The 15,240-nt window shown below is 39.8% G+C and overlaps 1 protein-coding gene across 1 annotated transcript in view; it reads right to left on the bottom strand.

The window, feature by feature from the left end:
• Window positions 1–793: 793 nt before the first annotated feature.
• Window positions 794–15,240, bottom strand: part of trabd2a (TraB domain containing 2A) — a 112,330-nt gene continuing 97,883 nt past the window's right edge. The window contains exons 6-7 of the mRNA XM_061734336.1: window positions 7,094–7,366; window positions 794–2,747 (exon numbers count right to left, since the gene is read on the bottom strand). Coding sequence (XP_061590320.1) covers window positions 2,549–2,747; window positions 7,094–7,366 — 472 coding nt within the window. The 3' untranslated portion in view covers window positions 794–2,548. The remainder of the gene's footprint in view (window positions 2,748–7,093; window positions 7,367–15,240) is intronic.

Here is a 15,240-nt window from a genome sequence, read left to right as displayed (position 1 = left end):
TTCAAAACAATAAAAGAATGAAATAAAAGCTACTTATGATCATAGCTGAAAAGGTGCAGTGATTTTAAAAGCAGGGAAAGCGATTGTGCGCTGTTTCTAAACCAGAACACTTTTTCTTCACATTCAGTGAGACATTTCCCCATTTACTTCCTGTCTATCTGCCAGTCGCATATATCATTAGTACACTGGAAAAAAAACCTTAGTTGATGTTTTGTTTCAAATACCCACAGATGTGAGTCATCCAGAAAATACTTACCCTGCCTTTAATCCCACCTACATCTGCTGCTCCATTCCTGCCATTGCTTGTAAATTGTGATTTTGGGCTTAAATTTAACATAGCTGGTAATTTAGTTCCAGAGTCCAAATATTTTGTTTCTTCTGAATGTATTTAAGATTTAAGCTGTTTGGTTCAATGCAAACAAACTCAACTTTGTTTGCTCATTTAATGTGGTTCATTTGTACTGGAGTGAGAGCTTTCAGTAAACACTTCAACATATATGCCACAAGTGCCTCAGAGCAGAGATTACTGCTTAGGTTTTCAGGAATTGGAAACACAACTTTATAAACATTCATGTATGGCTGCATGGCTAACAATGTTTTTCACTGATGTGACAAACTCAAAAGACGCATATTAACTGCTTTACATAGACTTTGGGTGGGGCTCTTATTTCTAAATGATCTGGTCGGGTCCATCCTTTTAAGTCTCCTCAGGCTCAGGCAGGCGATGGTAACAGTCTCATGCAAAAACATTCCTCTGATTTGAATTACAATCAAAAACGAGCAAAAAAATGAATTACAAATCTATATAAATATTTTATTGTTGGCAATACCGTTACAAATATTTTATGCCATAAATGTGAAAGGCCTAAGGCACCATTATGTGCATGGCTTGTGTAGACATCTGAATTTATATAAAACTGTATTACTTGTGATTATTGATATTATAATAATAATAATGATCTATTTTCAAAACAATTGAAAACAAAAACACATTTGGACATTTTAGTAAAAAAAAAATGCATTCAGGAATATTTTCGTATGGTTTACAGCAATACTACAGTAGTTAAATAAATTAAACATATGAAGTCCATATCAAAAACCAAGCCTGGCCAGCCATCGTCATTCTTTTCCTTTTCGATACAAAAAAGCTTGTTTCCTCTGGATTCAACTTTGATTTCCACGGGGCAGTACCAATGACGATAGTCTGGTGATAACCAGACTATCGTCAGAATGCCTGTGAGAGACTATGTAAGTTTTACAGTAAGTTTGACAGTAAAACCATGTTGATCCAAAGTGTTTGTAGCAAATCTACAACCATCTTGGTTATTCTAAATGGTGGTTCTTGGACACTCCTGCAGACTCAATGCACATCCCCACTGCACTGAGACTGATTTGGTACAAAATGTTCTGTACCAGTGGAAACTGATGTGAATGGTAGGGTTCCAAACTAATTTAAGAGGAACTCAAATGCATGCAGGACAAATGTATATGGCTGGCCAGGCATTCAAAAAACCCACCTGTACCAATGCAAATTCTTTTAGCAAATGCATGCTTCAAAGTGGGTGATAACACTGATATATGAAGTACAATATGGTCATCTGTTCCTTTCACAACTCAGTGAGACACATGACTCAGTTCTTAGTTCCTGTTTGTTTATCAAAAGTGTAATGCACATCTTTTTTTATATTTATAGTATAAACAACAATGCTTTTGATAATTTTCATAGTTTTATTAATTCTAAAATACATCTATAATATTTAAAAACAATATGCACAATTCCCCCCCTTGTAGTATGTTTTGATGCAGTAATAAGCAAATTCTAAAATGGAAGAATAAATTAAGGTTTGAAGAATACTCCTGCTTACAAGCACAAGAGCTATAAGAGCTGATAGACTGTTCTTCCTCACACACATAGGCACACACATAGGCGCGCGCACACGCACACACACACACACACACACACACACACACACAGACCCAAACACATGAGACATATGGTTCCAGTTGTGCTCGTGGATGGCATTTGATATTCCGCAATGGTTAAAATAGTATTTTTGTTTTCTTTCACTGAATCGTCACTTCATTGAAATCTCTAATTGTTGCAAGCTTTGAATGTTGAATAATGTGCATCTACAGTATTCTGACCCTGTTAGCCATCAGGGAGCGGATGTGTTGTTTAATGTCTGTGAAATGTTCAAAAAAAACTTTTTTGCTTGTGTTTCCTGCTAGGTTCTGTGTGCTGGCTCCTCCTCCATGTGTTAAACAAAAAAAAAAAAGCTTTATTTTCCAAGAAGACTGGTTAAATGAATTTGCTTGTTCATCTGATCCTCAATTTCTAAGAAACATTCGCTTTTAATGTCAACTGACTTGAGGTCCAGCAACACCAACTTAACCAGCAAGTTACAGTTTATCACATTGTCCAACCTCTCACCATGATTTTTGCAACCTTTCACTCAAACCTTATATAACATTGCATGAAACCATCATACTTAAGAGTTAAACCCTCCTGAAGACTGGCAATGTTTTATAGTTCTAAACCTATGTCCTGCTAGAGGACTACAGTACACGTCTGGAGCATCAGCAATGTGCAGAGGAAAATTAGTAAAAAAGGGGAGGGTGAGGAAGCGGGTGATGCAGACGGGATATAATGGTAGTTGTGATGGCGGTGGACTCTGTCTGGTGGCTGTACTGTGATGTAACCATTAATGATGCGAACCAAAGGGGGAGGTGGGGACTGCACCATAGAACTGTGGAGAGAGCAAAAAGAGGAGAAAAACTACATTAAATACAGCTTCATCACATTTAGGCACTGTTTTCACCTGGTATTAAAATTCATCCATGAGAGACCCGATCACAACTGGAACGCTATCTATCTGTTGACACCTGGTGTTAACATGTGCTCACACATGTCTCATGTAGCAACTGGTAATGGGATGCCACTTCTCTGCCCTGTATGGAACAGACTGAATGTGTTGTTGTTTTCTACCTTCTGGAGGAAGCAATGCACATGCCTATTCGCCATGGCAGAAAAGAAGAATAGTCTTCCTGTACGACATTATTTTGCATCAGCCTTTATTTAACAGGGGAACTATTCGAATACAATAATTATGGTGATGAGAAAATGTGAAGACATGGAAGGTAAGAAAATGCTTCAGACAGATCAAAACAGAAATGGGCTGTGTCAGAAAGTAAAAGAAAAAGAAAATCCAAGGTAGACAAATCATAGGGGTGTAACGATACACTAATCTCACGATACGGTACGATACACGATACTGAGGTGACGATAACGATACGATACGATATTATAGCAGTATTTTTTTAACAACCTTGAATGAGGAACATATGACTGGAAAAAATTGTCTTTTATTTGAAAGACACAAAATACAAAACAATGCTGTGCATTTGCCCTTTTGTTACAGTTTGTAATGCTTTATAACTGTTGAAGTTTTAAAGAGAAAGCCAGGCCAATCATTTTCCACAAACTGAACTAAAAGTAAATGTCAGGTTTGCATTATGCATCTTCAGTTTCATACAATGAAAATATTTTGCCACAAACTGAATTGTTTCTCTCATGTATAATTTGAATTTTTTCTTTTCCAGAAATGTAACAACTAAAATTAAGTAAATAAATAAAAGTAAATAAATACATACAATTTCACATCATAAAAAAGATTGATTCATGCTCTACTTATAAGTGTAAGAGGAGATTTATTTTTGTTAAGAAGATTATTTTGGTAATTCAGGGTTCATTATTTTATAAATATATTCTTTATATTCTGATGTAAATCAGGGACTATATGACATTAGTCAGTTTATCTGTAGTGATTAGTCTGTTTTAGATTGGGCGGAGTGATACAGCACTAGGTGCTGTGTTGATATTCTAAAATCCTACGCTGTTGAGCGGACAGTAAAGTACTCTCAAACTCAGCTGAAGTTGTCGTCTGTTTATCCTACTCACGACCCGAAAAAGGTTTAATTTAATAAGGTAAGGCTTAACTCTACACCAGACTTAAAAGTTCAGAGTCCCGTGATCGGGACCGCAAAAAGGTACTACTTTCTTCTGAGCGGAGTAAGATTTTGGTCCGCGGGTCGAGGAGCGGTCGGATGTGCGTTACTAGTCAAAACAATATATTAATATTAATAACCTAATATCGCGATACACTTTGTCACCTCCACGACACGTTTCGTGACGTTTTTGTATCGCGAAATTTCGTGGCACGATATACTGTTACACCCCTCAAATCATGATGTTGAGGTTGTGTGCTGTTGTCAGTTGCTATGGCTCCCACTTGGTGTTTCACACTTACATATGACATGATTTTTGCATGAATGAGTCAATGCATAATTATGTTTAAGTCCTTCCACAGAAATGCACAGAAGACACGGGCTATGCAAGAGGCCCTTCAATACGGTCCAGGACACAATGAATTTAAACAGCCAAAAGAATGTGGTGACATGTGATCTAGAAACACCTCTGAATGTGGTTTGAGTGACTGGATTTCAAAGGATTTTTTCAAATGTGATTTGGGAGCATTTACACCTGCACTGAAGGCACTTGTGATCAGATCACTCAGGATGGATTTTAATACCAGGTGTAAACAGGGCCTTCATGTCCTCCAAAATGCTTTCTGTTTCAGCTCTTCACTACAATTGATGATCCTGCCTTAATGATCTGCCTAAGTTGGAACAACTTTTATGAATGTAACTGAGAAGATTCTGTATTTATGTCTGTTTTCCTTTCTTTGTCTGGGGTAGATGGAGTTATGAGTTTGAAGTACAGTGGGACTTGGACAATTGAGAATACCTGACAGTCTCCCATTTTTCTCCACAGATTTAAGTGGAACCATTGTCCGACTTATTCCAGATTTTAAAAAGTAGATAAAGTGAACCCATTGAAATAAATGAGATTGATTACTTAGGAGTTAATTTTTGGAGGAAAATGCTCAAGTCAAGATAAAATGGATAATGTACATGTGCTGTCTAAATGTCACATATAAAGAACATACCAAAAATAATCATTAATAGGACATGACTTTGTTCCCATTGTCAAGCTCTACAAAGCAGTTTCCTGGTGCATTCAAACAATTTTCAGTGAGTCTTTATTTGCTGTTTCAGAATTGCCAGAAGAGCAGCAACCCAATTGTACACAGTAAGTTTATTTTCTTCTTTTTCTTCACGAGGATAGTTCAGGTTGAATAAATCAGGTGTTACACATGACTCTGTATCCACGCATCAAACATGATGGAGTGCATTTGCACTACAGTCCTTTTTGGTTTTTGGACCACCTTGCCTTCTCTTACTTGGCCACCTTCTCAGACATTAAAATATACAAAGACGTGCGGCGAGTACACTTTGTAACACGCACACACATACTGACTGTTTCCTTTCCATTCAAAATGCAGGGTCTCACAGAAATAGAGAAAATATTTCTACAGACATTATGTACACAAATGCCCACAAACCCCTTCTGTTCCTGTGAAGAACAGACACTACTTGGGTGGAATTTTTTTTCCGATGCTTATTTGGATTCATGCATACTCTATAAGGAAAATAAATGTTCTGTCTATAGTAAAAAAAAACATACATGACCATGGGAACAGTCTTGTACTACACCAGATTTCTAATTCTAATTATTTAGCCCATACATTTAAGATAATAACTGTTTGATAGTACATAATAGCATATCCTAATAAAACCTGCATGATCATACCTGCTGCAAGAATCCTCTCAAGAGTATTGAAACTTCTGACCATAAATCCTTGTCTTTCACACACATTGGTTCTAAAATTATCTGTTAAAATTCTTAAGTAAGTTTCCGTGCTTAAATATTCAGCAAAAGACACTGCTATTTTATCATAATATTGTAGAATATCCACACTGTCCAGCCAAATGATGTACTCAGGCAAGAGAGGACAATATTCAGTAAAACTCTCAAACTATGAGGAAAACACTGGCAGAGAGCTTTATTCATGCCAAATCCCAGCTAGCTTCTCCAGTTCACAAAGAAATAACATGCAAACTTCATGAATCCTAAACCTTATTTTTGGATATTTAAGTCAATGCATAATTATGTTTAAGCTATACGTATTAAATTAAATTATGGAAAGTACAAGCACACATTTTAGAAATGTGAAGCTGAGCTGAAATCCCACATGTAACACTAGCAGTAATTTTGTGTTCCAATGTAAATGGTTGAGTTCCCCTTCTGTATAATGTTAAAGCTTGCATACATTCTACGTATGTGGACTCTACGGTCCACATAAATTAAGAGTCAATGGGCTGACTTCAACATTAAAACAAACACTCTCTGTACAGGCAGGTATAAGGCAAATATGGTACAGACGATGCTTTAATTTAATTCTTCCTTGACTTAGAAGCAAAATCTCATGTTGCAGTTTTGAGTGTATAGCAGTGGTATTGCTTATGTTACAGGTTAAATTTTGTGCAGTTGAACTTTACATGAGCTAATGTTGTCTTCTCTTTGCACTAAGTATCCTTTAGTTGCTCAGATTTTCCTGCGTTTTTACAACTTTGTGTAAGTCAACGGAAATCGAAAAAGTTGAACTACTACCATGAAAAGAAAATCTTGCTGTTACAAAACGCTAACAGACATTTCAACATGATAGACCAACCTCATGGAGAAGAGGACTGCTTTCTGTCTGAAAGATGAGCTTGTTTTGTTTTCGAGTGAGTCCCTGCCTGGAGCAACTTTGAGACCAAAGCCAGATTCTTAGTAGGAATGATCAGGTTGCTATTTTCACATCTAAGAGACTTGCACCAGCTAGGAACTAGCTGGGACACATACAACTCTTGAAGATTAATGTGTGTTTTGCAACCTCATGAACACTAGTGATGTGATATTGTGGCAGTTGGAGCCTGGAGCACCACATCAGGAAGTGTCAATTTTATTCTATAGACAATATTACATATTTCCAATTTCTCCTCCATCTCACATTCTCTCCGTTGCTCTGTTGCATTCTTTTCTTTCCCTTTTTACACACTTCCAGCCTTTCAACTCAAGTCATTGAGGTGAGATGCTGTGTGCACCAAAGTGGGACCCTTACATTTATCACACCTTTTCCTCTCTCCTTACCTCTCCTCTATTCGAACCCAGAGGTCATTGAAATGCCTGTTCCGTTGTTTCTTCTGCTTGTTCCTCCTCTTTTTCTTCAACATTTTCCTCTCTGCTTTCTCCAGCAGCTCCAGGCTATCAGTTGGAAGGAGCATGTGGGGTAGCAGATCTTCCTCGAGGGGATGCCCCAAATCTTCTTCCTGTTGGGGGAGATCATGGAGGAAAGGCTCCAGGAGAGGGGACTCATGGTGGTGGTCCTCTGATGCTGGCAAAGCAGGTCTGGATGATACTCTCCTAGAGGACATGGACCACAGCAGGTTAAGGTGCTTTTGAAGGAAAGTGGAAAGTGTTGTTGCTGTTGTGTGTTAAGATTTCCAGGTGACATTTTTATGGGGCTAATTCAGGCCAATGAAGGTCAAGGACTCAAAACCGAGTCCGATGAAACCACCCACGACTCTCTATGTCAAACCATTCAAACGTTATGGCAGAAAATAGGATCTATCAAATATCAGCTACTAGTATCACTTCCTGTTTAAAGTTGAAGTTTGACGCAGCGCCACGGCCACGCCATTTCCCGAAAACTCACAATTTTTATAACTTTTCATCGTTAACGTCTTTTGTGTCTCCTGAGGGAATTTTATGTCGAACGGACGATCCTGCTAGGAGGAGTTCGAAGTACAACAGGTGAAAATGGCATAAATTACGCCAAAATTACAGGATTAATTCAAAATGGCCGACTTCCTGTTGGTATTAGGGTATTGGTCCAAGAGACTTTGTGGTCCGTCTTGATATGTTGTGCAAGTGTAGCAATTGAGTTCATCTACGTCAAAGTTAAAGGGTGTTGGCATTGCGTTTGAAAGTTGTTTCCTGTTACCAGTAGGGGGCACTATGACTCTGAGTCAATATGGTTGTGCAGGTGTGTTCAGGGCGGGTCAATTATGAAGCATGAGAAATTCGGTGGAGATTGGACAAAGTATGCTGAAGTTATAGCAGCTTCCTGTTTCATGGGCAAGACATGGAAATCTGCTGCATCGTCACAGAAACCAGGAATAACGTAGGAAAACAATTTTGATAACTTTTCATCTCCAATGTCTGAAGATGATTCTGAGCGAATTTGAAGTCAATGTGATAAAATCCCTAGGACTAGTTTGTTCAAATATGATGTGTGACAATGGCGAACAATTGGTCACTTGATTCAAGATGGCCAACTTCCTGTTGGTGTTAGTGTATTGGTCCAGAGGCTATTGGTCCGGAGGCTTTTTGGTGTGTCTTGACATGTTATAATAATAATAATAATAATAAACTTTATTAAGGACACAAGGTCCATAGCACAACAGACAACAGACAAGGGTACAAAAAATAAAAATAAAATCCACAGTAATCACATATCACATGACATTTACATAAAGGCTGATACGCCAATGAGTCCAGATTCTGGAGAAGAACCTGACTGAGCTCTGTGCAGGGTTAGTCAGTGTGAGAATTAAATTGTTCCCAGAGTCCGACAACCTGCACATACATCTGTGCATAAGGTTACGCAGTACAGCAGTGCAGGTAGGCACACCGACACTGACGAACAGCTGACTTGCACTGCTCCAGCGTGGCACCTTGAGCAACAGCCTCATCCCATCATTATAGGCGACACACAGTTTCTGCATACTGGTCTTTTTATAGCGACGCCACAAGTGAGCAGTATACATGGGGGTACAGTAGGCTCTAAAAAGTGCAGCCTTCACAGGTACAGAGCACACACCAAATTTGCGTACAAGTGTGTTCGCTTGCGCATACAATGCACGACGCTGTCTGTAAATGTCCCTATCATCAGACAGGTCGTCATTAAAATAGTGTCCCAAGTATTTAACCTCATTGCACACTTTGAGGACAGTGCCAGACAAAAAGAAGTCAGGAAATGACAGTTTGCTGTCCTCTTTGGTCCTGACGATCATTATGTTGCTTTTCTTTGCATTGTAGAGAATGTCAAAGTGGAGGCCATATTGTGAGCAGACCCTCAGTAGCTGTTGAAGACCAGCACTATATGGTGAAAAAACAACTAAATCATCAGCGTACATCAGGTGGTTGATGATGGTGTTACCAACCACACAGCCTGTACCACAAGCACTGAGCAGCTTTGATAGTTTGTCCATATAAATATTAAATAAAAATGGAGATAAAATGCTACCCTGTCTAACTCCATTGCATACTCCAAACGGAGCAGACATAAAGTTACCCCACTTTACATGCATTGCCTGATGAGCATACCAAAAAATCAGAATCCTTAAAAGATACTTGGGAACACCTCTGCTGTGCAATTTATAAAACAATTTTTCATGGTTTATACGATCAAAAGCTTTAGAAGCATCAATAAAACACAGAAACATTGTAGAATTATGCCTGTTATACAGATCTAAAATCTCCTTTAGAGCAAAAATACACATGTCGGTCCCATGTCTGGGTTTGAAACCAAACTGGTTATCAGATGTCAGGACAAACAGTTCTAGCCTGTTCAGTAAGATCCTCTCCAGGATTTTGGATAAAATACTGGCTAAGGCTATAGGCCGATAATTTTCACTACTATTTATTTTACCAGCTTTGTCTTTAATAATAGGCACCAATACAACAGATAAAATGGAATCAGGTAAAATACCATGAACTAAAAACCCAGTAAAACAGATGGCAAGCAGAGGACAGAGTCTTCTACTTCCAAACTTTAAGTGCTCCGCAGAAATCTTGTCCTTACCACATGCCTTATTATCTTTTAGCATCATAACTGCATCAAAGACTTCTTGTGGAGAGACTGCCACATCTTCAGAGGTATCAATACGGCCCACTGTGAAGCTGTTACTCTTAACACAGTTGAACAGTTCATAATAATGTTTCTGCCACAACTGAGTAATTTCCTCTGGACCGCTTACACCATCAATATTCGTCGGCAGAGAGGTTTTACAATTATTAATCTTTTTAATTTCTTTCCAGAAATCATTTAAATTATTATTTTGCATTTTCTTTGCAAGTGAGTCGGACTTGATTTCATTCTCATTTCTTTTAATGAAACGTAACGCATATTTAAAATCTGCATTTGCCCGTTTCTTGTATTCAAATAAAGGACCATGTTTATGTCTCCCTGACTCCACCCAGGCTTTGAAGGGCTTCAAAAAATGTTGTACATGTGTAGCGAATTTCGTTTTTCTATGTCAATCTGGGGCGACGGGCTTGATTGTATAATTGTATACATTTTCAAGGGGGCGCTACAGAGCCATTTTGCCACGCCCATTAATGCAAACCATTAAATATAAAAATTTTCACCAGGCCTGGCTTGCGTGCAAAATTTGGTGACTTTTGTGGCATGTTTAGCGGGGCAAAAACGCCCTCATTTTGTCGGAAGAAGGAAAAAAAAAACACAAAAAAACCCACAAAACAAAATAATTAAAGCTGAAAGCAGCGATGAACAGGCCCTCGTGCGTCCAATTTGCACCAATTAAGGTGAAGGAGTCAAAACCAAGTCCGATGACACCACCCACGACTCTGTATGTCATACCATTCAAAAGTTATGGCAGAAAATAGGGACTACCACATATCGACCAATCAGCTACTAGTATCACTTCCTGTTTAACGTTGAAGTTTGACGCGGTGCCACGGCCACGCCATTTCATGCAAACTAACGATTTTGATAACTATTCATCATTAACGTCTTTTGTCGAACGGACGATCCTGCTAGGAGGAGAAGTACGACACGTGAAAATGGCATAAATTGCGCCAAAATTACACGATTAATTAAAAATGGCCGACTTCCTGTTCGGTTTCGGCCATGGCGCCAAGAGACTTTTTTTTAAAGGGGACCTATTATGGCATCTAATACCTATTTTAAACAGGCCTCGGATGTCTTAAAAACAAGCTTTTGATTGTTTTTGCAGAAATTCAGCCTCTGAGTCATGTCTTTATCATCCCAGTCTCTAACCTCCTTCTCTATGAGGGAGTCTGAGTGGGCGGGGAGGCTATGATAATGAGGCACTGCGCTGATTGGCTGCCTGAATGACGTGATACACCGCTACGAAAAAATGGCGGAAGCTCCGGCCGGCGGAGTTACACCGTGTCCTAACTGCATGCAATGCGAGCGAGCGTCAGCGACAAAATCAATTCCATCCATCCATTTGCTTTATTTTCTATTAGACTGTCCTAACTGGCCGCAGCACGGCACTGCACGGCGCGCAGTTTTGAGCGGAACATTTATCGGACGCCCTGCTTCTATTTCCTTCCAGTCGCTCGCCGGTTGAAAGCGCTGTCGGAAACAGTCATGGATGAGGAACGGCTGATCCAGTTAGTTGAAATGAGAAGTTATCTCTATGATACCTCCTCATTTCACTACAAAAACCTCAATAAAGTGGCAGCTGGCTGGAGGGAGATGGACAGAGAGCGTCCGATGTCACGCAGTGCGATGCGATAGTCGGACGCTGGCATGCAGTTACACGGTTTTATAGTTGTGGCCGTGGTTTGCATTTTGGTTGCGTAAAGAAAATGCGCAGAATCTGAACGGCTCGTAGAAGTCACATGACACTGGATGGCTCATCAGGGCGGGCTGTACAGACACTGCAGAATTTGGTTGCTTTCCTCCTTCTCAGACTTGACAGGCTGAGGGGAGACCACTTTATATATGTTAAAGCAAGAAAAAACGTGTTTTTCATAATAGGTCCCCTTTAACGCAGCACAACGTAACTTTCAGCTTTTCTGAGTTTGGCGGCATCTTTTGGACAAAAGCGGTAGTGCTTTTTACCAGAAAGAACACTACGTTTCCCATGAGCACCAGTGCGTACTGCCGGAAAACTCCTGTCCCGTCGCGTGCATTTGTTTTGAGAGAAGACGGGACGCTTTTCTGTTTCACCAAGTGAACAGACGGAACGCAAAAAAAAAGATGTTAAACTGTTGGAAAGGAACTGGAATTTACCGGGATACCTTAAACAAGGGAGCCAGGGAGCGGTATATGGAGAAAATAATGATTATTAATGGATTGGATCCATATGAAATCCCTACTAAAGAATGCAGCTCCTCGTCGGAGCGCCACTCTTTATAAGGGATTTCCTGCCGCAGTTCTGCACAACCCACGTCTTAGGCTACCTTGTTTAGGAGTGTTTGGCAGCTGCTTTGGTAAATGTTTGACTCGCCATGTGTTTCAATAAATTAATATAATAGTACAACATACAGTACATGTTTTGTATTACTCTTACTTTTCTTTTCTTTTTTTTGACTGCTATATTATGCTGAAGAGGCTCCGAGGCGTGAGCAATATTTTTGTTTTCCTCGTGAGATAATTTTTTCCCTCTGCAGCTACAAATCAAATAGACTAGTTAATATTTTTTCCTCAACAAAATTAATCGCACCGCAGAGAGCTGGCCAGCAACTGCGTTTAGCTGGAGTAGTGGGGAATAAAACCCGTTTGAATGATCCGACCCCAGTCTGTGAGTGTTTGTTTGTGGTTTAATAAACCCGTGTTTTGATCCGACGCCTTTCTGTGTGCGTGTTTGTTTGTTTACTGAGGAACGTTATGTTTGGTCGTTACAGCCGCGATCCAACCGAGCCGACGACTCTTTTACTCTTTTACTTTGTTATCAGATACTTGGCCGGCCTCCGTGGTTCTGCCTCCAAGCAGGAAAGCGGTGAAAAGTTAAACCATTAGTGATCTTTTCCCCACGTCTGTTATGTGTGGAGCTGCTGCAGCCACAACACAGCAACGGGTTACCAGCTTCTGCGGAGCTGCGCTCCACGCCCCGCCCATTTTCGTCTCGACTACGAATCGGGAAGGAGGGGGAAGTGACGTATGCCGTAAAGCAGTCAAAGCCGTAAAAATGTGTAGTTTTTTAGTGTGGCAGGGTTCCTACCATGCTCCTCAAAGTTACATAGTGCCAGTGAAGGTGATACAGACCCCTCAGACCATGACAGAGGTGTCATTAAATCTGTTGGAAGTTGATGTACCATCACAATGACTCTGGAAATATGATATTAAGGTGGAAAAGTTACATAGTGCCGCTTTAAGTTGCGACATGATACAGGTGTGTACCGATTTTCGTGCATGTACGTCAAACCATACTAGGGGGCGCTGTTGAGCCATTAGGCCACGCCCATTAATGCAAACCATTAAATATCAAATTTTTCGCCAGGCCTGCCTTGCGTGCAACATTTGGTGACTTTTGGGGCACGTTTAGGGGGGAAAAAAGGCCCTAATTTCGTCGGAAGAAAAATAAAAACGAGAACGAGGAAAATAAAAATTCCTACAAATACAATAGGGCCTTCGCACTGTCAGTGCTCGGGCCCTAATAAAACTGTACAATGCAAATTAAGAACTGTGTAAAAACTTCAGCCTTTTCTGAGACTGAAGTCATTTATAGTGGATGGAGATAAAGTAAAAAAACTTTTGTGAAAAAAAAATAAAACAGTTTTGTTGAGAATCCGTTTTTCCATCCCTGGCCTGTCATCAGAACACAAATCAGCTCAAAATCCATGATGGAATGGGGTACATTTGAGCACATGGGCATGGGCAACTAACTCATCTTTGAAGGTACCCTTATTGCTGAAAGACATACACAGGTTCTGGAGAAACATGGGGTGCCTTCCAGACTATGTAATTTTCTGGGAATCTGTAACAATGCCATGGCTCTCTAGTAAAACAATATGGATGCTAGACTAGCCCAACGGCAGTGCAGATGTGTTACTCATTGAAAACATTTGATGCACTATGAAAAACATGACAAAGGAGGCCCGGAAATGTTAAACATCTGAAATCCTATATGAATCAAGTTCTGAAAATCATATCATATCATATCATATCATATCATATCATATCATATCATATCATATCATACATCATCTCTCCACCTGTGAATCAACAGTTTCAAAACTAGGTCTTGTCCTGATCCATGAAAGCAATCACAAATGAAGGGATCAGAAGCAGGTTCATTTCAATCACATGATCCCCTATCAAACATCGGGTTTGTATGTGAAAGTAGAGTCACTCAGTCATTCAGTGACGCACAGGAACACAGACACTGATTCAAATGGAGATAGCCACCCACAGAGCGCCATGGTAGACTGACGGCACTACATGCTTCGCAGCAGGAGGTATGAGCCCTACTTAGGTTGGCCTTTTCAACACCACTTGATTCTTGGGTGGTGGGGAATTTATCAAACTTATCAACTGCACAATCTATAAAGTGGAAGCAGCCAAACATACACACACAAAAACAAACCCTGAAGAATGAGAAAACATCAGTGGCTCTTATTTTTCTAAAACTGAAAAATGCAAACATGAATAGCAATCTCCATGTTTAGAGATAACCTACTATACTTTAAAATGTCACACAAGATGTTGTGTTTGAATTTTTTCTCAATACCTTTTGTTGATTTTATTAACAAATGAAACAAATTGAATTAAAGCTGCAAGCAGCGATGAACGGGCCCTAGCACCCTTGTGCACGTTCAGACGTACTGCAGTGGAAGCGCTTGTATGACTTGCATGTAGATGCAGTGGCGGCTTGTCAATAGGGGGTGCTTAAAATTACAGGGAAAAAAAATATTATATATATACTATATATATATATACGGTATATATATAGACACAATACACATAAATTACATAATAAAAAGTAATTATCACATCTGTGCACTCATAAAATGTGTCTGACTTAATTTTTCAAGCCTTACCATCCCATACTGGGTTTATTCAGAGTTTTTTGTGCAGACCGAAATACATAGGTTTCAATGGCGAGGGGCGCCGGCCAAATGAATGTGTCTTGCATGTTCTTAAACTTTTCTTCCATGTGACTTCATGCTGGTCTCTAATTGGTTACTCAAAGACTCTCCTGCGGGCGCAGCTCTCTGCGCCCGTGGCCAATCAGCGTGTTTTCTGTAATTCTTCATCCAATCTGATTGATTCATGAGCTGTCAATCAAAATCACACCCCTGACAGTGTAGACGCGCGACTCCATCTGTCACTCGCATAAAAACGGAGTCACAGCCATAGACATCTATCCGTATCCTTCCATGCAGCTGCTGCGATACGTCAACGACGCCGCCATATTGGATATGGCAAGACTGCGCTGTAAACTAATACAAGTAAATTGACTTATTTTCATAAAGTGTCTTACGTCTCATTTATTCATTCACACATGCACTAATATACT

This window comes from Cololabis saira, chromosome 11 (genome assembly GCF_033807715.1).
Source record: "Cololabis saira isolate AMF1-May2022 chromosome 11, fColSai1.1, whole genome shotgun sequence".
Lineage (NCBI taxonomy): Eukaryota > Metazoa > Chordata > Actinopteri > Beloniformes > Belonidae > Cololabis > Cololabis saira.
Note: the sequence above shows the minus strand (reverse complement) of the source record. Positions and strands in the feature narration are given on the sequence as shown.